Source organism: Epinephelus fuscoguttatus, linkage group LG6, assembly GCF_011397635.1.
Source record: "Epinephelus fuscoguttatus linkage group LG6, E.fuscoguttatus.final_Chr_v1".
In the NCBI taxonomy this organism is placed as follows: Eukaryota; Metazoa; Chordata; class Actinopteri; order Perciformes; family Serranidae; genus Epinephelus; species Epinephelus fuscoguttatus.
Window position 1 is genome coordinate 20,155,909 of NC_064757.1, and position 26,587 is coordinate 20,182,495.

Sequence of the window (26,587 nt, forward strand, 5' to 3'; positions counted from 1 at the left end):
TTTGAGGCTTACACATAGCCAAACCTGAACATGTGTGTGCCCAGTATAGTGCTGTGTGAGGTTATTTATGACAAGTGTCTGTTTTATAGATTGTCTTTAAAGGAAATAAGTTGAATCCCTCACCCCACTGAGCTCAAGTCTTAAGCGCAGAGAAGCAGAGGGGATCACCAGCAGCCTCGGTATTTGCTTGTTACGGTCACAACTTCAAAAATAATCATTTGATGTAATAGTTTCATTGTGGAATCTAAATTTGCTGATTAAGCGAGACAAGGGAAAATAGTAAATTCCACAACTTCCCCTGTTGAGCTGCCCGTTACCACATGCTGACTTAGTTACAACAAACAGCCCCCCCAAAAAAGGAAATAATTTCATTTACTCTTTCCCATCAGCAAGTATGCAAAACAGATAATGACCCATTAGCAGGCACACATTTCCATACCCACCAAGTTGATAGACATGCACGGATGCACATGCGCGCACACACACACACACACACGCCGAAAAGGGTTGACAAAACAAAGCTGGCGAAGAAAAAGGAAGTGCGCCGGCACCTCGTGGTTGCATGAGGGTTAGCCATGTTAGCATTAGCCTGCAGGCCTTAATTGAGGCCAGGAGGGAGCATTTAATAATTGCTGTCAGAAGATCAAATTTAATTCTCCTCTCTTCACAGCCACCACTGCTGTAGGGTAGAGTGAAACAAATTGTCATCAGAGATTTCTAAATGAACAAAGCTTTTAATTAGGGTGATTAGAATGCTGTGGCAAAGAGAAAGAGTAAGGGGTGGGGGTGTGATGAAATCATCAGCGGATCGTCTTAACCATGATGTCTGGTGTTGATACAGTGTGGGGTGGGGGTGGGGGTGGGGGGCAGGGGCACACGACTACTGGGAAGTTTGCTGTGCTCGAACATAAGTAAGCATGGCCCGTGCAGCAGTGAGCCCTTAACCTCCGTTTCAAACCTCTGACACAAACACACACACATACACGCACTCTCTGCCCTTCTCCCCCCACTGGAGAACATTGCTAACATCCTGAGACATTGTCATACTCGGCAGGGAACATAATTGGGTGAATATGTCAGTGCTTTGTGTTCTTAGTGACATGACTCCCGGCTGTTCCTGTGGGGGCTGGGTACACTCATTGAAGGGTTTATACTGCAATTCCCCTGCATTGGTTCATTGTTCATTACAGTGTTGCTCTTTTGTTTTATGAACATAATAGATAAGCAAAGGATGAGTTATCAGCGCCGAGACACACACTTGCAAGCATTCATGTACATGTGTGTGTTTATTTTCTGTTCCCGTCCCTTCAGTGTCAGCAGTTGGTCACACCTGGGTCCTGCGGTGCACAGGGCAACATGTGAATTGAGACAGTGGTTTACACTCACTGGAAAACATGACCTGCGGCAGAGCTTTGTAAATGACTTTACAATGACTGGAAAGAGAGACAGACAGAGAGGGGAGGGAGAGAAAGAAGTGAAATAACTTGTGGCAGTGTTGATAAAGTGAAACTTAAGCGAAGCTATTTGTGTTTCAACATCAGATGTGCATATCACCACAATCTGCACTACTTCCATATTCAAAAATATTTCAGCACCTATCTTTTTTTTAACCCCTCTGCCCAACTTCATTCTGTTTCCACCTTGTACTGTGTCACCTCTATTAAGTTGCGTCTTTTTTTTTTGTCTCTCTATCATCTTTTCTATCTCTACTTTAAACTTTGAATAAAGCCCCTCCTCATGCTCATGCCATGGAAAGACTGAATGCACTAAATGGTGATTCATTCCAGCCTTTCCGGGGCCTCTCCAAATTGTGGCTCGCCTATGCTTCTGCTTTTTTTTTCTCTTCTCCTTTTTTTCTGATACCATTTTTTCCAGCTTGGCACAAGGGTATGTGTGTGGCAAGTTTGTCATTGCGGTCCTCTAAGTTTATTTGTTTATCACTCATGGCTATAAGCCACTGTCACAACACAAAGCTGCTGACAATCGACAGGGAATGCCTTTTTAACCACAACCGCAGCGGCTACTCTGCCTCCCCATCCGCGTCTGTTTAGCTTCGCCTGGCTTTTCACGTATGCCCTCTCGCTCGTCTGCCTTTGGCCCAGCAGCTGCGGCTTTACAGCCCTTGGCCTCCTTTCAAACAGGGGGGTTGACGCATTGTGTCAAGTCATTTTGTCCTTGGGGAAGCCAGCAATGGGCTACGGAAAGATGGCTCTCACCTGTCTCCATAGTGGCTCTGACGGATGGCTACCTGCCTTCATTGCAGCTCTGATGGCCCAAGGCCCCTGTTTGCTGGTGCTGAGTGAGACATGCAGCTGCCCAAACGGAGGGCAGGGCTCCATACTACCTCTACCTCCATTTCTCCTCACTCTCTTATACTATCACACTACAGTTGGCAAAACTCTTCGTAAACAATACGATGTCTACATCTAGATATACATATCCTTAATTAATCGTATTAAATTTAATGGAAAGTGTTCCACTTCAAGTGTTCTTCTTCAACAACAGGAAATTATAAAGGCATTTTGTTTTCTATGAAACCACAGCTGCAGTCAGACCAGACCTTTGGTAGGAAATAGATTTTCTCTGGACCCACAACAAAATGCTACAGAGGCCAAATTAGGACATAATACAAACACTTAAATATTGAACAACTAACTTTGCTAAAGCTGTTGGACTGTTTGAATTCACAATTTAAAAACATATACTGCACATTCAGTATATGAAAATGTAGAATTTTAGATTGGATTTTACATGAAAAGCTTTTCGCATCACAGCTAATTGTGGGCCCATATGTGGACCCATAATCTTTCCCGTATTAGTGCTTTTATTTCTTATACATTTTAAAAACAGGTAAATTTTCTCTAACCGGAAGCAATGTAATTTATTTAGGAAATATTCATCCTATTTCAGTTTGACTGCTGTTGCAATGAAAAGCTAGAGCAGCAAATGTGCTGAATCAATTGGTAATAAATAAAAAAGTATGAAACTACTTCTGTTAATTCTGATATTTTGATCTCACATCGTGCCACTCCAATCACAGGGACATATTCACCCAAACATATACTTTATGCAAAGTTTAATATTTTAAATTGATTCAAAAGTTAATATAATTTATATTGAGGCACTTTATTACGTTGTTATTTTCAACACCGTTTTCCTGTCAGTTTTTCCCACAATATGAAAAATTTAGGGTTTCTATGATAAGTTTAATTTAATCGAGGCGTTCTCTTATAAATATACATAAGTCAGTGTCAGTATAGGCAACATAAAGCAAATTCAACGTTTTAGGGAAGTCAAAGTGCTTGCTTTGCTTCTGTTTATTTGCACTTATCATCTGCTGTCGCTGATTGTATTTTGATTCCCAATTTCTGCTCTAGTGATTTAGGGAAGGAAGCACCTTTAGCACCTTTGATTGTCTGTGCCTGCTGATGTCACATCCTTCCGCTGAGCTGTCTTTGTGTGTGTATGTGTGTATGTGTGCGTTTCCTGTCTTTCTGTCCTCCAAGACCCCGGGGCAGAGCTGTTGGATTGAAGGATAAGAGGGGAAAGTGCTGGCAGAGTCTCATTAGTATGAAAATCAATTAAGTTTAAAGTTGAAGTATGAAGTTTTAAGTTGAGAAATTGGTTGAACTGGGCTTGGCCAGAAATTTTAGAACTTATCTCGTAGCACTCGAGCTGCTACTTATAACAATATACGTTGTTCCGTGATGTCAATCAGACTCATGAGCACTTGACAGTGTGTATGAAACTTGTGCCAACCACAGGCTATTGGCTCACTTTCCCCCCTCATCAATAGACAGGTGTCTCAGTTCTAAGGCACATGGAGATTGAAAATAGAATACATGTAAAACCGTCTCTGTCTCACTAATGATCCGACTAAATCATGAGCTAATAGAGAGAGACAGGTGAAGACATATCCTCCAACACACACATAAGAACACACACACATTACAGCCTCTCAAATTCAAGTTTAGCTTGAACGCTCAGTGGAAGGAAAAAAAAAAAGGAACACATTATAAGATGATCCACCACTATCACTCTAATCCCCAGATGTACATGTTGCTAATCTCTTTAGCCGCTAACATGTTAAATTAGCCCTAATATCTGCTGAGATTCAGAGCCATAGAGGCCCACCTACGCGTGGGCTACCGCCCAGGTTTAGGTCACTCTTCTCCCCCAGCACTCAACAAAGATACAGACATTAGAGTGGGGGGTTGGGGGTGGTGGGGGCTGAGGGAAGTAGCAGTGATAGCCATTCGTCACCCTGCCTATCTCGCTCTGACAGATGGGGAGTGCGGCGTGCCACATAGAGGAGTCACTGCCTGTAATGACATTAGAGGCACAATGAGACCTGATACACATTTTTTTTTCTGTTCCCATCCTGCCTGGCCATCGACTCGCTCCTTTGCTTGATCCTTCCCCTCCTCTCATTTCTGCTGGTACATCTCCATCCATCCTGACAGGAGATAAAGTGCTGTGTACCACTATTTCCAAATAAAGCACAAACACACACATGAATGTGCTCACATTCACATTTACACCGGCACGCGCGTAAATAGCTACATCAAATACACAAAGACGAAACCTCCGAAAATCTACACATCTGAAAAAAAAAAAAAAAAACAACTTAAATGTTCTCCAGGAAAAAAAAAAAAAAAATCTTCGACATGACAGAAATGCTCAAGTAAAAATGGAGCAGTGTGAGTGTGTACTGACATTCAGATTGTATTTGGAAAACCATATTAAAGCGCTTTTTTTCGTCCTCCTCTTCAAGGAAATGGGAGTTTATTTAAAAAGAGAGAGCGTTTATTTAATGTACCATACACCTCCTAAAAGGTTTACTTACTGCAGTGTAATATGTTATTTCAAATCCTCACAACCACATTTCCTAGGAGGATAGGGGATACTGGCGTTATATATATATATATGTATTTTTTTTTTCAGGACACATACTATTACCAAATGTGTTGCAGATGTACCATGAGCCAAGGCTGTGCTGCCGAGGTGGGGTTTCTTGGAAAAACATCGCCAATCCTGTCATGATAAATCACCTTCCCCAATTTGCTATAACATGTGTAGAATTAGGATTCGAGAACACCGGCATCAGCAAAATTCTACACACGCTGCATTTACAGGAGCGCCGGTTTCACTTGAGCATTTCCTCACAAATCAATTTCAAAGAAACAATCTGATAGATAACTTCACGAAACTTTTGTTCTTGGAACTTGGACTCGTATACATTTCTTCTAGGTTCACCCCGTTCACAAACTCTGCAGCTGTCTTTCAAAGTGACGAATTAGTCCCGAGCATGAGTCAAGGTAAAGTTCCTCTTTTTGTCGCCCCCACCTCGACTTAAAGGAGTCGTCTTTACTGCCTGTCCTCAATAACAAAGCCACATTAACAAGCACCCTACAGACCGTCTATTAGAATGTGAAAAAGCGCCGTGTGCTGTATATTAGTTTTTAGTGACTAAACACTTGGGAGAGAGGCGACCTAGAATCAAGCCTTGTGGTGCACTGAGTGTATATGTTCTCATCGTCCTCTCAGCTCCACTTCTGAGACTCAGAGTGAGAGAGAATGCTCATTAGATCTATGTGCTGAATCGCTGCTCCCTCTCCATCTCTCCTATCCTCCCCCAACCTTCATCCCTCTCTCTCTCTGTCTCTCTCTCTCTCTCCGTCCGTCTGCTTAACAGATGGGAGGGTCGTGGGTACAGTTCTTCCCCTCCCCCTGGAGAGGCCTGGTGCCTGTTCAAAAGATCCCTCTTTATGCTTCACTCCATTTCCCTCTCTTCTCTCCATTTCTCTGTTTCCCTCTCTCTACTCTCCTTCTCTTTCATTGTCACCTCCTCAACTCAAATGCACAGAGAGCTGGGACCCAGGATATAAAACAAGCAGAGGAGCAACCGTTGTCCTTCTGTCTTCTTGGTGCCAGCATGCACTCTGACCCTAGCAGTTGCTCGCTCCAGCCTCCTTCCAGTTACCAAGCTAGTGTGAATGCAGGCATACCATTAGTCAGACTCCACGGAGAAGATAAATAAACTCTTTTGTGTATTCTTCATTTTCCACAGCTCATTCCCTCTTCCCCCTGCGCCTTACTCTGGGATTAGTAAATTGGCTTAATGTGCTCAAGCTTTGTTAGTTCTTTCTTCTGTCTCGCTCTGTGTGTCTTCTTTTTCCTCTTGTTTCCTCCTCACCTCATTTGCCCTCTCAAGGTCAGGTGTCGGTGTCAGTCCCCTGCGAAAAATTCCTGCTGCGGATTACTGCCCTGTGCCGCTTGACCATGTTCACTGAGCGGTGCTTGTTTCCTGCATTTCGTTCCATTTCGCTGTCTTGGCGTCATGAGGCTAAATTGGATTGAGTGATTCAGTGGTAATCTGTTAAGTTAACTGATGCTCTATCCACCACAAGGGAAGGAGAGGGAAGGGAGCCCGATGAGGAGGTGGGCACTCAGTTCTTATCCAGAAGCCGCCTGGCACTCATATGGGACGGGGGCGGGTGTGAGGAAAAGTGGGGGGTGTCGGCGGGAGAAGGGGGGGGGGGTAGAGGTGGAGACGGAGGGAAGGGAACTTGCCTGGTTGTGTAGGAGGAGGTAGAGGAGGCAAGAGTGAGAAGGGATGGGGAAGGGGGGAGGTAGGCTGAGGTGGGGAGGCGCCGACACGGGGCTAAGCGGCAGCAGAGCCTCACCTCAGGGAGCGTTGGCTGGTGCTGGGAGCCAAAAGCAGGGATTAAATGTTCAGGACACGAGCTTAGTCTTAGCGTTAATGTTACGTAAGGCCTAAGGTGTTGCCCCAGCGGTTGTTGACATTGAGAGGTTCAGCTCTGCTCAGTGGGCTGTGGGAGGAACGAGGAGGAGGTGGAGGCCAGGAGGCAGGGATCACGAAGGTAACGCCTCCTTGTTTGGAGCGATGCCCGGGCTGGGTAGTGTTGAGCACAAAGACTGGGAGGGGATGATGCTGTCAGCCTGTGATTGAAGTACGCCGGCTTGATTGATATCCTTGTCTGGCTGTCTTGTGCCAAGCGCCTTAGTGTTGGCTTGTAATCCTAGTTTGTCTGACAACATCCTTCTTTGTTTTCTTCCAGAGGGCAGCTCTTTGTTTTTCTGTCTATGGATGGGTGTGTTTGCGCAGAGCAATGCTAAAATGTTTTGGATAGCCTCTTCAGAGCTGCCACAGAGTTATTTTAGATCTTGTTATTATTATGATGGTGCAGTCCGGCTGTTGTCCTAACTGCCAAATGATGCATTTATGTTTGTGTTTCATTTCTTCCATGAGGTGGGCGTATTCCAAACCATCAACTCAGGAAGTTTTTTGTCATGCATTTCATCATTGTTCAGATTGCATTGTCTCACTTTGTTTCCCATTTTGCCTGATAGAAGTTTTTGGCAGAGAATCTTATAATATACACAATAATCAATGTGACGTTAGCCTTAAAAATCTCATACATTCGCTCACATCATCATACTGGTCTCACTGAACTAAACACTACTGTACCATAGATTTTAAAAGAACCAAGCAGGTTGTGCACAGCCTTTTTTTTTGTCTGTTGCAAATGAAAAGATCCACAGTTGTGCACTACTGCTACAGGCCTCCGTCTGTCACTAAGAGACACCGTATCCCTGGATGTCCCTATTACGCGCTTTCATTATCAATGTCCTACTCTCTAGCACAAAGAGGTCAAGTGCATAGCAATGTGCTGCGCTCACCTCAGGGGTTTGGAGCTTTCTTGTGCTTTCTCATGCATGTTACTCAATAAATACATGGATTCAGGTTAGGGGAAGATAAGAAAAAAAAGAAAAAGAAGGGGAAGTGCATTACAATGTGCATGTGTGTGTGCGGGAGAGAATATGAGAGAGTGAGGAAGAGAGCATGGGTGTATGAGAGAAGATAGAGAGAGAGTGATAGAGAGAGAGACTGAGACTGACATGTCTTTTGGTGAAGCGGTGTCGTCTTCCACATCAATGTCTGATGCTTGTGCTGCCAGGTGCCGGAAATCTGGTTCAGAAAGGAGAGAAGAGAGAAGAAGGGGAAAGTAGAGAAAAAAAGGCAGGGTAGATGGAGGATTTTTTTTTTTTTTTTTTATGTGACGGCGCTGACAGCTCCCCTGCATTGCACTGAGCTTAAATAATGGGATGCTCATTTGCATAACGAGGGACGTTATCACCTCTACTGTCAAAAGAAAACACAACAACAGTTCTTCTGCTCCTCCCTGAGATAGATTGGGTTGGCCTACTTTAGCACTCTGGAGAGATGCACTGGAGCTCTGGCTTAGCCAAGCTCACACAAGAACACACACACACACACACACACACACACACTCACACATGTGCACACTCACACACACACGTGCATGCACACACGGACACACAGTCACTCACTCACGCAAACTTTTTGGAGCGCAGCTTTCTTCATCGCACATGCAGTCCAGCTCATCAGCTGCTGGCCTCAACTCCTCGAATATGGGCACATACCAACACACACGTACACACACACACACACACACTCTCCGCTGTGCACTCACAAGCAAATGCACGAGTGCGTTCATTCAGATGCTCCTCAGATGCTCTCATTGACATGCAATGTCTCCAGCTGGATTAAGTTCATGTTGGAATTTTGTTTGATTTCTGTCTCTAAGAAACGTCCTTTTACCGTGTTTCAAAAGATCACTCTTGGCACTTTTTCCTCTTTTCTTCTTCTTTTGTTTTTCGGCTTTGTTTTGCTAGAACATGGCAAGACTGAGCTCGCTTTTACATCTGTATTCTATCCCGCGACTCATGTCTGCCATTTTGGAGATGAGCTGCGGATAGAGTAGAAAAAGCTGTGTCTGGCAGTTCCACTGTCAATACAGTGCAGTTCGTGGGAAGAAACAAAATGTATTTCTCAGTCTGGAGGTAATGTTACAGTGTTGGTGATTAGAGCGTTTAAGTTAGCGGCACTTCCAAAACACTGTCAAACTCTCTGTGAACGAAGCGAGATCCTGACAGCGCTGTCTCCTCTCATAGTCGGTGCCTGGGAAAAAAAAAAAATGCAAAAACTGATTTGCATGATATCGACAGTGAAAAACACAGCGGTTCTCACAACATTGTTGACAGATTCTTTGTCTTTCTTCACCCTCCCTTGTGGCTGCCATGATGCCACTTTTATTTTTTTTTTCTCTCAGTATTTTGCCATATTTCATTTCATTTAATGCTTATCCTCCCCTCTCCCCCCCCCCCCCTCCCTGTTTCTTTCTTGCAGGTACAGATGCTGGAATCTTTGAGTTGATTGGAACAAATAGAAAGCAGAAAAAAAAGACAGATAAAGGAAGAGCAGAAGAGTGAAGAGAAAGAAGAAGAAAGACGAGAGAGAAGAAAGCATAAAGTTCTTTAGAAAGAGGAGAGAAAGAAAGAGACGGGGACGATGGGGAGGAAAAAGATTCAGATCACGCGGATTATGGATGAACGCAACAGACAGGTAAGTCCCTGGGGGATGGGAGGATGGATGAGTATGAGGGTGGGGGGAGAGGAGGGGTGGAGGATGGAGGAAGGAGAAACACCCTACACCCCACATAGCCCTCAACAATGAAGGTCTTCTGGGAGTCTGGGCAATATATGCACTGGGCGACAGAGAGGTGTATGCGGGGATAGCACAGTTATTGCTTTGGGTGGAAGAGTTCCATTGGGTTATAATGGCAGGTTTGTTTCCCCTCAATCCAACAAACCAGTGTGAGGGCACTGGGATTTTTCCAAAAAAAGGATTTGCATGAGAACATTTGTAATTCTCCAAAACCATTCTGCATATCACTGCCCGCTCTGAGGGCTGCGGCCTACACGCAACTGTAGCACCCTTCACACACCCAACCTCTCACACCATGCCACCCAGTTTAGCTCACTGGCAGTGGAATATTACCGGGAAGAGGGTGGTAGTGTCGGAGAGTCAGGGTGGGAGAAAACATAAACAAACAACCAAACAGAGATGGGATGGTCTATAGTGACACACTGTAGTGGGCCAACAGGGCGGAGATGAAGGGCAGCCTGGGAGACAAACACTGAAACTGTATTTTTCCCTGAGCTAATTTAGTAACAGTACGTTTACCAAGAGTACCTTTCCTTTGCATAGCACAAGATGTACATTTTAAAAATCCTCATCAAGTAAACCTAGCAACAATGGATTTCTTGCAAGACATTTTTGAACAACAGCTGGCATCACTTGAGAGACAAAGAGACATAATAAATTGTAGACAGCGTGATTCGAGCAGACACTACCGTCTGTGGCAGGAAATAGAGACAGAGCTCTCTCTCTGCCCCCGAGGCCCACAATTGATCACTTCCTGTGGCACGACTGACCACTGACACTTTGTCAGCTTCCTGGCAGCCCAATTGGATCCATACGCTGCTAACGTGGCCCCTGGATCACAGGTCAAACACGAACGGAGACACACACACGCCTTCTCGTCTGAGCGCACACACCCGCTTCATCGCTTTTGTAACATCTTTATCGTCTGACATCCACAAGAATAGTCCACAACAGTTTCTCACAGAGCGCTTTATCAAACACCAGTCATTTACGGCCAGAGTAAAGTGACATAAAAAGGCTGGAGGAATCGATTGGGCAGTACTGGAGGAGTAAGTGAAGCAGATTGCGACCCTTGTCATGACTGATCTCAATGAGAGTGATTGCAAGTAACAAGAGGATAGTGAGAGGGGAGTGAGGATGTGAGTGAGCCTGAGATCAAGACGAAACTTCCAGTAATCGTGATTTTACTGTTTGTGATACACGGCGAGCTCGTCTCAAAAACTGGGTGCCTTTTGAGTCACAACTGCAGCACAGAAAGAGCAGAAGATACATAGGAGGAAATATTTAGTAGACAGGCAGGGAAGGTGTGTGACAGCGTGCGCCTATACGCTCTGTATTCAGATTTATGTATTTATTATTGAAAGAGAGACAGGCCGACAGAGAGACAGACAGACAGACAGAGACAAGAGCAAGGAGGAGGTCACAGAGTTTCAGATGAGGACTAAAGCTATCGTGTTGCTGCAGCACCCACACTTCCTCCTTACTGTTATCTCAGCCCTTCTCTCTCATCCCACCTTAGACTGGTCCCGCCAGTTGCACCAGGCACTCCGGCTCCTGCGGATAAGGAGGGGAAAGAGGGAGACAGGAAGGACACCTGAGGGGAATCGATGCCTGAGATATCCGGGCTTTACTTACAGAGAGAGAGAGAGAGGAGGAGGAGGGGGGAGAGGAGAGGAGGGAGAAAGGGTTCAGGGAAAGGAAAATCAATATATCACTGGATTTTGTTGTTTTGATCTCTGATATGATAGATTACTCATTTAGTTGTTTGTTTTAGTGGAATAGCGATCCCTACTGAGATGATGTCACCCAGTCATGTGGAAAGCACCGCATGCACGCTGAGCATATGCTATTCGGTGTCATTCAACCTATGGCCTAAATAAGTGACATCACCGTATTTTGTAGAGGCGGACATCACAAGACAGACACAGAAACTAAAATTTTCTTCTTAAGAAAAAAAAAAAAAAACGGAAGCTTTGGCTTTGCATATTTTCACTTCCTTTTTGAGGAAATGTCCCAGAGCCCAAGCCAAATAAACACCAGAGGAATTTGTATAGCGTTGCTTTTAACCTCAGATTCTTTACATACTTTTACTGTTTTATGTCTAAAAAGGTTTGCATTAAGTCTTCTTAAAGCTTCTCTCTGTGTTTAAAGATTGATATTGGTTTTATGATGTTTAAAAATATAAATATAGTTTTCAGTGATAGTTGTTTGACATTAATATCCAACAGCTCATTAAGATGTATAAAACAGAATATAGTATAGTATAGAATATACCAGTATAAAGCTATTGTAACATTCCCCCTGATTCTTACATGTCTACAACCACTCTTCATATTGCAGTCCACTTTGGAGTGGCACCACTCTGTGTGGCTGTCAACGCTACCTTGCCACCTACAGGGCCACACTGCCTCCCCACCCTTGCCCTCCCTGCAGCAGCAGTATCACAGTGGGCACAGGGCCTGGCTCTCTCTGGGCGGCCACTTTGGGCTGCCACCCCCAGGCCCCGAAACACTTCCCCAGAGCAGGGGCAGAAGGGCCAGGCCTCCCTGGCGTTGACTGGCTGCCCGGAGCTCTGGACAGTGGGCAGTAGTGTGTGAGCCCTGGCTCCAAGCCCCCCGACCACTCAGACCCTCTCCCAGCCTCGGGCACATGAAAGAGCCCCCTGTGCCATAAACTCTTGGGCTGCACACAGAGAGCGGACTCTCCTGCCCCAGCTAGCACACACACAGATAGGCACACACCTACAGTACAAGATGCATGCACAGGTGTGTGTGTGTGTGTGTGTGTGTGTGCACATAGATTTGAGATATAGCAGATTATACACTCAGACACATACTTAGATGGTGTATTTAGTGTCTTGTTTCTGCAGCGTAGACAAATGCATGCTCGTAAACACGTGTACACATCGAAAACGCATTTATCTCTCTGGAGTCGGTCTTGGGGATCGACTAATTTACTGCAATTGGCTCTAATTAGTGTTACCTCTCCAGCCAGTACACTCAGTGGGCTTAATTTAGGATGACTTGTTTGTGAAAATCTGTGTGTATGTGTGTGTGTGTGTTTGTGTGGGACATGTGGTTTCCAATGGGGAAGGGACCCAGGGCCAAAGGTTAAACATGGATCAGGTCATCAGTGACAGGAAGTAAAACAACAGGATCTCCCAGCTCCCACCAACAACAGTCACACTAACACATACTTGGCTGGAAGAGATTGAAAAAAAAAAAAAAAAAAAAAGACATGTTTTTTATATCTTCCTGCCCTCCTGCATGCGCCGCTTCTCTCTCCCCTCACCATGTTAACTGCAGCGCTGCAGCTGAAATAAGGGGTCTTTTTGTTTCCACGATGAAGCATTCTTCTCTCCAATCAACAGCACCGGGGTGAGAAAATGTGCGAGTGAAATTAACAGCAGGAAAATAATGAGGCCCACAGGGTAGCTCCCTCACCCCTGCACCCCTCCTCTAATTCCCTGTTTCCCACCTTCTACCATCTCCTCCTTGTACCACGGCGCGCGGCGCTCCTCTCTGTCATATGTTCAGCGCTTCGAGACCTCACCTGAAAAGGGCTCACTAAGCTCTCACCTTCTCTCTGCTGTATTTTTACTCTCGTTTGCTTCCTCAACGTATGGCTTGTTTCGTTTCTCATTCACATGTTTTTCACATGGTTCATTTCACTCGCTCACCTCACCTCTCTTAATTTCCTCTCACTGCAAGTCTTAATGGTCTGTATAGCTTCCTCTCATTCCTTTCCTTTGTATAGTGCTCATTGTGTTGCTTTTATTTTCAAAGTAGAGGTATTTATCAGCGTGTATTTTGAATGAAAAAAAAAAAAGCAAAAATTTCCGAAACTTTTGGAAAACATTTGTTGCACTACAGCTCGCTTAAATCTCCCCTTCACATTGCTCTTCCCTTTTTACTACTAGAAACTAATTCTGAGCTGTGCTTGTCATAAGAAGACTTCATTTAGTGAAAACCAGGGTTAATAGGGTCTTCCTGCAGCAGAAATCACTGAAGCAATTAGATGTGCGGGGACATACAATCTGTGTGAAAATCAGTTTAAACCAATCTGCTCTTGTTTTTTTTTTTTGTTTGTTTTGTTTTTTTAAGTGTAAATTGTTAAAAAGTGAAAATGATGTGCCTTAAGCATACAGTGTCAGCCTCAGTGCCACGACAAAAGTGAATCCACCTCACATGGATGACAACAAAGTTATTTTTGTCATTCCGGCCACTAACTTGGGCCTCGCGATGTAACATCCACTTTTTTTTCTTCAGTCAGTGGGCATATCCTTTTCCAGTTGCGGTTTTTCAGCATAAACAGGAGCATACAGAGAAGGAGCCTAGCCAGCCATTACAGTGATGTCCTGAAGTGTAATTACAAGTTCTGGTAAGAAGAACAATCTAAACTGTATTTTAAGACACCTATAACTAAAATCGGCACAATTAAGACACCGCTCAATCAGGTCCGTAGGTTAGCTTTTAACTCCTCAAAGTGGACGCTTTTGAATCAGAAGCCGGATGAAGAAATGTTTGGAGCATGCTGCCTCCTGTTCCTACTGTATAATGAAGGCTCTCTGAAAAAGGATGATAAGTGGGGTTTTGAGGAGAGAGAAGCGCATAGCATAGAGGTGGGACAAAGCCTCTTTTGTCGTAATGCCCCTCTTAACAGCTTCTTTGGCTGTGAGGCAGAGTTCAGACCCAGGTCTTGGGCTCCTCTTATTCCTTTTGCGTAAGCCCATGTCTTCCTGCTTGGCCCCTGACAATGGGATAAGTGTTTGTCTCAAGACAAATCGTGCTGCTCCATAGCTGACTGACATCTATGTGTGTATGTGCGCACACTTGCATGTGTGTGTGTGTGTGTGTGTGTGTGTGTGTCCCCACACGGCCATGTTTGGTTTGCTAACCAGCAGTTTTTGGTGCCTGTCTCTCCACTCCTCCTCTTCCTCCACCTCCTCCTCCCCCAGGGAAGCAGGCAGGAGGTGGGAAGCAGAAGCGAAGCCATTGTGAAGGGGAAGCCACTGGCCTCTTCCTGTTATGAGAGGAAATGCATACAAATGTGCTTCCTGTGCGTCCGCCCCCTCTCTTCTCTCTCCCTCCCTCCTCCTCCTCCTCCTCCTCCTCCCTCCCTCCCTCCCTCCCCTCTTTCGCTCTCCCCTCTCACCCATGTGGCAGAGAATCAGCCACTATCCCTCCTTTTCTTTTTGTCCCTCTGTTTATCCTGGACGTTTTTTTCCTTTGTCCTTTTTTTTGTGACAGGTCAGTTGTGCAGAACAAAACTGATCATTTAATTTTTATAAATATTTTTTTATTGGTCATTTTCCAGTGATAGCATACACATAAAAACTACACATGTAGAGAGAAGACAAAGAAAGAAAGAATGAAAGAAATTAATTAAAAACGGGGTTGAATGAAAATTCACAAAAAAAGAGGAATACGCTGTGAAAGGAAATGTGATGATAACACGTTTAGGTGTTTACAGGGGTGTGTGTCTGAGTGCATTTGTGTGTACATGAGTCTGAATCTCTCTTGGGATGGGGTTGTGGAGGAGGATAGGGGTGAACGACTAAGGCTTTTGTGTCACTATGAGTCTACAGTGAATGTTCACAATGCTTCTGCTTATGAGTGAGTGCTGAGTGTGTGCCAAAGTAAGTGAAAGTTACATTGTGTAGCATGTAAAAAGAAGGCATTTGCGTATATAATATCAGTAGACATGTGGTGGTGGGAAGGTGGGGGTGTTTTGGTCGAAGAAAGGATCTCAAATTTTGAAAGAAAATTTTGTGCTATCTCTTACTGTTGCTACAAGTTTTTCCAAAACTGAGTACTCTCTTAGAAGGTTAAACTGTTTTGTGTTGCTTGTTTAAGATGTTTCCTAGCACAAAAACTGAAGGACACTTTAATAAATTCAGGCCAAAACTCTCAACGTTTCCTCTGTTGTAGACGCAGAGCCAGGATGCATAGTGTTAAACATGTATTGCATCTTTTTTTTTTTTTTTTCTTTTTTTTTATTATACAGTGTGGGTGTGAGGTTGAGAATTTTAGATTGCGACCACTTCACAGGAATACACAGAGACTGTCCGAGACGCGTACAACAATGACAGTTTGAAAGTTAAGTGTCCCATTATGCCATGATTTGGTCTTTACCTCAGCGACTGCCAAAAATGGTCTACAAAATTTTCCTGTCTGTATGTGTGTGTGCGTGTGAAGATAGGTTTCACACCCTGGTTACCAATTTACTGTGAAAAAACACAGTTGATTTCACACTCACACACTTACACTGGTCCCTATTACCAGGACGCACAGTTGCACATGTGCTGTAACGTCATGTTCTCTGTTATTAACATAGTGGTGTGGCTAACAGCACCCACCGACCAAGGAAACTGGAAGATTACACCCACACTGACATACGGGTGGTTTACAAAGTTTTTTTTTTTGTTTTTTTTTCTGAACAAGGACAGAGGCCTCATTCAGTGAAAGAAAAGATAGAGTCAAAGTAAACCCAAAGGCTATACACCAACATCAGAATAACAGGGCCTTGAGCATATTCAAAGTATACAGTAAATTAGATATGAGATATAAAAAATAGTTAGCTCCTTTACACAATCTCAGAAACACGAGTTCTTTCACTGTCAGATAACTGTAAATGTTTGTGGTTCAGGTGTGCCATTCACAGCATCTGTTTGTACCCACTCAGAGTGCAGAGCAGTCACTCCTCGAATACGAGTCCAACACGCTACAGTAGTTTGCTGTGTGGGCCGAGAGCTGTTTTGAGCAAGCACAGGAAAGGCCAGTGGTGACAACACCAGCTTGAATGTGGATGGGCACATGACGGCATCATGTGAGGCCACGGAGTCACGACAGAGCAACCTCAAGCAGTGAAATTGAACACTGAACATAAAAATTGCATAGCTGAGGTACAGCACAAATTAGCACATCCCACATGATGTTTTGCACCAGTATTTACCATCAGGACAGCATTTATGTGCAAGCCAACTGTCGTTTAAGATGTGTGTAGTTGCACAGGCGAGCTTGCACTGTATATGCATGCCCGTGTATTTATGGATGTATGTGCATAGCATTAGTAATATATGTGATTTGGAGGTAGCAGGTTGTACGTGTCAGATTGAGATGTGGGGGTGCGGTGTGATATTTATGTAGGTGTTATTGTTTGGTCAGTTAAGGCTTTTCATAATCACACTCATTCTCTTCCTGTGGTGTTGTTAAAGTCAGTCTATGTGCGAATCATAATATGTGGGAACGCAAAGTTCCTCATATAAAGTGTGAGGCTTGAGACAACTTTGATTGGATTCTGCTTTTCTTTTGAAACGAGAAGCAGCGAAGGAGTGTCTTCCAAGTAAAACTTAGAAAAAAAAAAACACTGCTGCGTTTGTGTGTGTGTGTGTGGTTGTGCTGATGTTTGCAAGTGGTCCGCTAATATGCGAGCGATCCGAGCCAGCGTTTGTGGACCTCCCCTTTGAGACCAGCTGCTCTGGACCTCTGGGACTCACACCCAGCCCACTGTGTGCGCCACGTGCCACCTTTTGAAACATTAATGGCCCCAGCAGAGTGTGTGACTGAGTGAGTGGGTGATAACGGAGCTGGGCCGGCAGCTAGCTGTGTCCTGCGTTCGCCCCGGTGCCCCTTGCATCAAAACACCAGGGGAAGACAACACTCCACATGTCCTGTTCCTGAACAGTCTGCTTTGACCTTATGTCCTACAGTCCTGTCATCTTATTCACTCGCTCATGTGCGATTTGTTATGTGGCACTGTGCTTGTCAGGCAGGCAGAGCTCTTTAGGGTGCACATGTTTCAGTTTTGGACGGTACATCTCAGAGTGGGCTTGGATATGACAATTAATCTTATTGTCACAAGATGCCTTTTGATCCTACAGTGTTAAGGATGAGACTTGTTTTATTTTTTCACTTTTCAGTATGACTGTGTAAATGTCAGCATGGTATTTAAAGCCCAGGGGAGTTTTCTCTCCTGATGTCGTCGGTGAATCAGATGCGTGTTTGTGCCGAGGTGCAGAACCTGACATTGCATACGCTGGTTTGTAAGGAGTTAGAATGCCGTCCGTGTCTCTGGTTTCAGCTCTCGCTGTCTGACACACAGCTCGGCGTGACGTGATGACATCACTGGAAAACTTTTAAGGTGGGGAAGCTGGTCCAGGATACAGCAGTTCATGCAAGGTTTCACCCACTCTGAGTGGTGAGGGAGCCAGGGAGAAAGACAGGGTGGAGGTGAGGGATAGCTTGATATTCAGTTTCTCTGGTGCATCCTGGGAGATATGATTTCAGGAAATCCAAAACTATCTATCAATATCCATTCAACCCTATCTCCCCTTTCAGACCTCGCAGTTGTAAAGAGAAAATGTGAAGGGCAATGCGTGATAGATTTATGCCGCAAATCTATTCATGCATTACCCCGATGTGCCACACACACAGGCTTTCTTTGTAAAGGTTTTTATAGCCCACGGTTAAAGCCTTTATAATTGTATTCAGAGCATGTTTAACTGAGTGTTGGGAGGTTTTCATTCTGTGTTTTTTGGCCCACTTAAGTGTCAGAAGAGAATAGACAAACATGCAGTTAATCAACAAACTGAGATCATTAGCTACCAGCTGGGCACAGTTCTGGCAGTATTTCCCCTCTGTTCAAAAAAAAGCTTTGTCAATACAGATCTCCAATGTAAATAATACACACACTCGCAGAAGGAAATGAAAGAAAGTTCAATATAAAAAAAGCAGTGTTGCTCAGAGAAGAAAGCTGGCAGTGGCAGGTTTTTTTTTTTTTTTTTTTTTTCGTTTTCCCATACAGCCAAAGAGCTCGCACACATGGCTTGGAAAAGAAACCAGGTGCAGCTCACTGGAATTAACTCACTTTCACTGCTCTAGTTTTGATCCAAACAATAGAGGAATAGAGGCTGCTCTATTTTGACAATGTGGGCACTTGTATGCGTGTGTTATTAAAGGTACCAGTCTTGGGCCACACATTCACACAAACACACACATGCACTTACAGATACCCAGAGAGAGAGAGAGAGAGAGAGAGAGAGAGAGAGAGAGAGAGAGAGAGAAGGCCCCATTAGAGAAGACAATTCCTGTGGTTTAAGTTGAGTGCATCGTCACTATCTGAGCACTCACAAATAGCTTCAAGCACAGTCAGGGAACCCATCCGTTATTTATATCAATCGCTTGTTATTCACTATGAGAGGCGGTTAATTGGGCAACAAAACAACTGAACAATGTGTGTTAATGTCACTCTGAGAAAATGCCTCAGCTGTTTTTTTTTAGATTACAATAGTAATAGGTGTGTGTATTTCTTTTGCAAAAAACGTAGGAGTGAGACAATGAAAGGGCCGATTTATTGTGACATATGTTCCATGATGAACCTCTGTGCTCTTTGATGTACGAGCAACAACTGATCTTCTTTACCGTTATCTGTCTGAGACAGAGTATTTTCAGTTCCTTAAAAACAAGCCCAGCTTTTTTTTTCTTTTTTCTCTTTTTCCCTGGTATGGTGGAGGGGTGGTACAGTCAGAGGGCGTTGAACCATCAGCAGACTTCACTTTCGTTTAATTCCCTGTGAATTACTCATTTTAAAAAGGAAAAGTCATTCAGTCAGGCTGCTATTTATGTCGAGGGTGGGGGATGTTTTTTTCTATATATAAATGATGAAGTCAGGAAGATTTATTGATTTGACGATACGTAGGTGAAATTCAGTTCAGTGACACTATATGTTAACACATAAATCCTCATCCCCTCATTGTGAGTTATCTTTTGTCTCCTTCTTTTACCCAGGTGACATTTACGAAGCGAAAGTTTGGCCTGATGAAGAAGGCGTATGAGCTGAGTGTGCTGTGTGACTGTGAGATCGCCCTGATCATCTTCAATAGCACCAACAAGCTGTTCCAGTACGCCAGCACAGACATGGACAAGGTCCTGCTTAAATACACCGAGTACAACGAGCCCCACGAGAGCAGGACCAACTCTGATATTGTGGAGGTGAGTTACAAGAAAACGCGGACGGTGCACATGCACGCGCTCACAGATGCACGGGAGGACTGTGGCATGCACAGACACATGCAAACACACAAGCAGACAGATGGTTGCAGCATTTTGTGACTCATTCAGCAACCCTTACTTCTCTCTTTTGGTCCTTACACCTAACATAGTGTCAGAAATGCTCTCATAGTCTTCCCCGAAGATGCATTCCCAATATCAGTCACTTTTAAGGCATTTGAATACTCACAGTGTATCATCTGTTTCAAGAAAACATGTCTATTTAAATTGCCTCCTTGTGTTGTGTGTTCTTTGTGACGCAAAAAGTGGTAGCTTATCATTGATCTGGATCTTTCAGACTATCCCCTACGGTGTGCAATCACCAACCCCTGCCCTTGGTATCTTGTCACCATTGATGTGCCTCTTAGATGAGGATGTTGATCTGACTTGCTTTGGACACATGTCGCTTGTGTGGCTCAAGGCGATGTTAAACGGCGCTGTCAGGCCAGCCAGTAGGCAGGTAGATAAAGCAGGAAATGACGCTGGCACCCTCCAGGATCCTTAAGCTCTCAACGTGAACCTGTTATGCAACATTCACACTGTAGCTCTGGCAAACCCGGTGGGCCACACACACACAGACATGCATGCATTCATGCAGAGTTTATCCCGTTCTCTTGCGCACACACATTTACACTCACACCGTGCTCGATGATTAAACTGCACCTGTCCCACAAAGTCGTGTTGAATAAATAACATTTTTCAATGGTGCAAAAATATCACATACAATATATTTAATATTCTTTGTCTGCTTGTTACGTGGACACACATAAGCAATATGATGGTTATACTGTATTGTGATAAAATGCATATTCAGATGGCATTTTTAATTCTTGTGACATTACATTTGAAAGAAGGTTTTTTGTATTTTTTTACTGTATATATGGTTATAAAAGAAAAATGATAATAAATCCAACATGTATAATTTAGGCAGCTTAAAGGTCACAGAAAACCCTTTACTGTGTCCATATGTGCATGCACATTGGTAATTCAACAGGCACCTGATGGCAACATGCGCAGCGCTATAGTTATTGTAAGATAAGGATTAAAAAGAAAACAAAAGAAAAAGTGGGGACCTTGTGAGAAATAATGAATATATATTGTTAGCAAGGTACCTATGGAGCTGGCTGGCCAGTCTAACACAGGATCAAACAGCATGGGACATGTTTTTATATCATATGGGTGTTGCTGGGCTTGTCGCCCGCCCACGGGTGGACAGGCCCACCGGGAACAGTCCTGCTATTCCAGATGGCACTCTGCACCTGACTACAAACCTTTTGCATTTTCGCGTTGGTATGAAATGTCTTTTGCTTTGGAATAGATTTCGTCTTACATTATTCCCATCCCTTTATATAATCACCTCTTCCTTCATATCATGTCTGGAGGTTAAAAAAAACCCCCACCATAAATAAACGTGGTTCGCTGATGTCATTATTGCTGTTGTTCCATCGCCATTTCCGTTTGGTGCAGTCAGATATGTAGTGTGTTAATGCAGCTCATACATCAAGGGATACAGCACTCAATGTATGGCTAACCTTAATGACAAAAACAAAGGGAATGGACTGGGTGCATTATCGTGGACAGTATTTAGAAGCGCAAATAAATCCACTAGATAAAGCATAACAGCTTATTATTTTTTGCAGCGTAGCATGTGCTTTTATTCCCTTTCTATAATTCATATTATTGAGCCTTTTTTTGAATTGTTAATGCGGCTGAGGCTATAACTTTGAGGCTCGGATTCTTTTTTAAACATGAGATCAGTTTTGTCAAAGTTATAATCGTATGTGCAAGCCTAAAACATTAAATAACCAGTAAAGCTGTTTACATCTATGCGGCGTCCCCAAAGCTTAGTTGGAGTCTTATTAGAACTCCATATGAATTGCCACAGTTTGTGCAAAATTAATCATATTCAAGTATATCAGAAGGGATAAAAAGTAATCCTCTATGCATTATATCATTTACATTAACCCATTTAGCATCCACTCATATCCCTTGTGTGCCTGCAAGCACTGATATCCTTTATGCACCAAGCCCTTCAGCCACTGTGTAGTCAGTGTATTACCCTGCCCCAGCTGAACCTACGAAGAGAGTTGTCACATGTTTCAGCAAGTGCCTGTGACGAGAGCTTCCTGCTTTGAAGCTCTCTCTTTAACTGTGTCTCCATTAGAGAGCAGAGGATGGCTAACGTGTAAACAGCCGTGTCAGGGGAAGACGCTAAAGAGCCTAGTGGGGGAGAGTGCTGCGGAGCACTACCTACACTGTGATCCCTGGAGGACTCGGAGCGACTCACAGCGGGAGAAATCGATCTGAAGAGGCCTTCAGCCTTAGCTGCGGCGTGCTAACGGGATTGGCCACAGGGCTGACACTAGCACGTTTAGCATGGGGTGGGAGGAGGGTGCGTGGAGAGGGAGAGGGAGGGGGAGCGGGGGGGAACAGCGGCGGCGGTGGTGGTGGTGTCGGGGGGGGGGGGGGCTTTGTGAGCCTTGTGTGCCGCTGCTAGGCTACGTCACAGGTGCAGGAACGTGGGTGGGTTGTTGAGTTTAGAGGGAGGCAGGATCGAAGCGGACTTCCTGTTGTGATAGCAAGATGATGAGGAGGAGGTCAAGAACAAGATAAAGGGCTGGATTCAGGGGTGTAGATTAAATCCCCCCACAGAGGAACAATATGGTTTTAAATATGACATGTGATATGTGACATATTTAATTTCAAATCTGTAGAAAGCTCTTGTCTTTAGAAGTATACAAACTGCACGCATCCCTCTCCCTCTGTTGCTGCTGTGCCTGAAGGTGTAGTGGGAGGAGAGGCAGAGGTAGGGGAGCGGAGCTCAGAGTGTGGGCGGCTGGCATAGAGGCCTGCTACATTAGCAATAAAGCTCTATGTAATTAGCATGTCTTTGGTTGATAATTAGCGTTGTTGAGAGAGTGGCACTGAGAGCGTTGCACAGCCTCTCTAGCTACAGCATGTTTACTAGAGGCTGGAGGGCTTTTTTTTTTTCCATCGCTCCCTCACTCTTCTCTTTTTCCAGTTTTCAGTTTTTCATTGAACGTGTATAATCTCTAAGATATTTTTTTTCCCGCATTAGGTTGAATCTATGTGGGGGTCAACGGGTGTATGCATGTAAGAGACCGAAACAGGGGGGTTGAAAGAAAGAGATACTGAGAGAGAGGGAGCGAGAGGAGTGGTAAAGAAGGTCTTGATGACTCACTTGAAAACAGTCTCAGCTGGGAATGACACTTCCACAAATATCTGTGAAAGCAAAAGACCAAGAAACCAAAGCTAACCCTCTTCGGAGCACAAGTGGTAAAACAAAAGAAGCATTGCTAATCAGAATGGCTACACGTTATTACTGTCACATCCACAACAAATGACATCCAGAAACCCATAATAATTACAAAAAGAAGGTGGCAATCTGAAATGTAATGTAGGACTTTAATGTTCTGAATGCTTCCATGTAAGTCATGCAGGACACAGTGGTATCTAAAGTGGCTGAGAATCCCCCAAGAGATGGTAATAAAACATGCACTACACGGTGTTATCAGCTGTTACATAAACAAGTGGGGAGGTCCACTTAATTAATTGCTAATTGTTCAAAGAGACATGTAAGCTTATCTAGGCTCTCGTAGCTTGATGAAAGCAAACACAGAAAGCGGATCCTCCCATCGTTGGATGTCCAAGCCGGGTCCAAATGTGTCGTCCTGGCAGGTCTACAGTACACTCTGAGTCTGGCTCCAGATAAAACAGTCAAACACGCAGATAGATTTCCTATACTTGCTGTCTGCCAGACCGGTTTCCTGGACATGCGAACAGCATTAGAGGAGAAATGGGAAGCCGTGTTGGGAAATGACAAGAGAACAGATCTATCTCTGCTTTTTCCTCTCTTTTTTTATTCCTGCGTAAGAACAATCACTTGCAGCTCTTATTGGTGATTTATTATGCCAGTATGGGGGTTGTTAATTGCAATAGCACATAAAAGAGTCTTTTCTTTCCCCACCCGATGACTGCAGATCAAGCCCAAACCTAAGCGGCGCTGGCTGGTTCTTGCTGTGATTGAACGGCCCCAAATCCAACAACACACTTGGGCCGTGCCAAATCCCTGTTCCACAATGTGTTTGTTTTCCCCTCTGTCGAAACAAAGAACACAGGTTTGTGAAACAACTAAAGGGTTAGTGAGTGAGCTGCGATAGGGAGCTATATCCCCTCAATGCCTGGATATACCTGAGTGGCAAGAGGCAAGGTTGCTTTAATATTTGTGTGTACCATGTGCATGCACGGTATTGTGCTTATATACACACCAGCGGAAGTGCGTTTGGTCTAAGTGTGTGCTCGCAATGGCTGCACTGCATGGGTGTATGCGTGTGTACATACACGGTGACAATTGGCTCGGACCCTGCAGAGCTGACGGCATTGTGATGACCTCAGCCAGCACAGCACACTCTGATGCCATTGGCTCAAGTATCACATGGAATGGCACATGCCTCTTGGTGCTGTGCTGACCTGCCTGCCTGCCTACCTGCCAGAGGAAAGGCCGTTGGCCAATCCCATTTCCAGCAGATTAACCTAATCTGAAAGTTCAGCTCACCCTGTAATCTTAAACAGCAGCAGCAGGGACCTGCCTCACCACCCATCCTTAACTCGTTTCTCTCCCTTCTTTTCTCCTTTCTCTCCCTCTGTCCTCACCTAGACGGTACTATTGAATGAGAGGGGGAAGGGGAGGGACAGAGGGATGGATAAGTGCGAGAAGAGAAGGAGGGAGGGAAAGAGGGATGGAGGGAGGAAGGCTGGTAATTATTTCCAAAGGTCATTCTGTTAATGACTACCCGCTTGGCTAATGAGATTCAGCAAAGCTCCCTCACCATGTTTCACCCTGCGTATGTTTCACCCGTGTGCTGAGATGTGTGAGAAGCACAGGTGTGATTTCAGCCCAGTGACAGTCCACTGGAGGGAGAGAGGGAGGGAGGGAGGGAAAGTAAGGAGGGGTGTGGAGTTGGAGATGAAGAAACATAAAGAGAAAGTAAATCAAGAAGGTATGTCTGGGAGATGGCAAAAAGAAAACGAGCGCATGCAGCATACATGCCTCGCACAATGTTTCAGTTGGCAATAACGCGTGATTTTTCACACGTTCCAAATACTACAGAGACTAATTTGGCGGATTTCACTGTCATTTACCTCAAAAATTCCTGTCTTTATTAATTCAAACACCTTTTTCTCTGCTTTCTCATAATATTCTCTCAAGTCAACAGGACATGTGATCTCCCTCTCTGAAGTGCCAGTGTGCTCATGTTCTGCCTCGCTCTTGTGAAAATATTTTCCAGCATGTGTGCTATTCTATGTGCTTATTTGGTTTCTAAACAGCATGGAGAACATTAGCCTTAAGGAGTTTTCTGTGTTGATCAGCGTACTGAATGACTTCTTCTCATGGCTCTCAAATACTGTATAATTACTCTGGCTTGAATGCCTTCACTAATTTATCCTGTACGACTTTGACATGTGTCAGCATCCAAGAGAAATAAGGGAGTCATATCATATCTCCTGTCTCACAGTTGTCCACAGTAATTTGCTTTGGAGTCGTTTTCGGAGGGTCTTTAGGATAGGGTACGTGTGGTGCAACATGGGGTGGAGGTGAGGGGCGGGGTTGTCACAGCGTTCACAGTGCCTCAGTGTTTACTAGTGACGAAGAGATCAGCAACACGGCTTGTTTTTCCTGGTGAGCTGAGGATTAAGGTCTGAAGCTGCTTTGACTGACTAAGTAAATTAACCTTGTGACATTGGAAAGCTAGCAGCATCGCAGTTTGTTAAAACAAAGAGTGGTGACATGTCGTGCACAGCGCATCTTCAAAAAAAAAAAAAAAACCGATGCTAGTTAGTATATGGGATTGAAAATTACACGTTAACGAGTAGGCGAGGGAAATTGTCAATAACTTTTCACACACTTTATACTTTATGCGTTATTAACAATGGGAAAGTTGGCTCTGGAAGTCTTTGGCAGAGTTACAGACGAGCTGTAAAGTTGGTGGAAAAAACAAACAAGCAACCACATATGATACATATGTGTAACATCTTTCCGGTGTTGAAAATGTGGTGAATCCACAAACAGAGGCGTGCCTTTGTCCTCCTCCTTTTCCTGTCAACACCTGTCTCCGTCCTCTTTGGTGTGGCATTGGGAAGCGTGGTGAGACAAAGAGCAGAGAGCAAAAGAAAAAAGTCTCCACGTTTAGTCTCTGCATTTCCGTCACACACTCACATAAAACTAGTTCATTAGATGGTTGAAATAAAGCACCACCCCCAAAACAACCACCGCCATCACGCTCTTTTATTTGATGTGCTCTTTTTTTTTGTCTAATAAATGGCTCAAAAAGTGGTAGTGGTCTAAAAATAGTGTGTGGTGAGGCTAAAAATAGTTGCCTTGCTGGCGGTCCTTGCTGGGAGAGGGTAGAAGAATAGGCATGGAATCTCTCTCTCCCTCTCTCCCCCCCTTCTTGTGTTTGAAACAGGGTGGGTGGGGGTTGTTTTTGAAACAGAGGAGTGAGTAAGCGAAGTGTCAGAGTATTCATTCAGCCTCCGTCTCTCCTTGTGAGGACCGACCGTGAAGAGTTGCCCTCGGCGACCACATGCATAAGACCATTGATCTGAGGCCCTGCTGTGCCTATAAACATTTGATCCCTTGGATAAAGAAGCCTATTATTTAATTCACTGGTTTTTATACCCCCACACTTTACCAAACAGAGGCTTCCTGTCTGGGTGTTTTTGAGAACTTTTCTATTACAGTGAAACTACATTTAATAGTCAGTAGAATTAAGTGCATTTTAATCAGCTGATCTACCTCTGTTACAAGAGTCGAACCCTGAGACGTGTCATCGTCACACAAACAAGTTCGTCTCCTCACACAATCTGCTCTAACTTTTGAAGCTGGCACGCTGGAACACATCTGTCTGCGGCGCCAGCCTCAGACATAAAGAGACCAAGTTTACTGAGTTCCTATTTTATAGAC

At 44.3% G+C, this 26,587-nt stretch overlaps 1 protein-coding gene across 14 annotated transcripts in view; it reads left to right on the forward strand.

Annotated features, from left to right (window-relative positions):
- mef2cb (myocyte enhancer factor 2cb) overlaps positions 1-26,587 on the forward strand; it is a 210,282-nt gene that overhangs the window by 160,337 nt on the left and 23,358 nt on the right. For all 14 annotated transcript variants that reach the window (XM_049577830.1, XM_049577828.1, XM_049577834.1 and 11 more), the window contains 2 exons: positions 9,236-9,451; positions 19,342-19,545. In XM_049577830.1, the coding sequence (XP_049433787.1) occupies positions 9,398-9,451; positions 19,342-19,545 (258 nt within the window). In that variant the 5' untranslated portion in view covers positions 9,236-9,397. The remainder of the gene's footprint in view (positions 1-9,235; positions 9,452-19,341; positions 19,546-26,587) is intronic.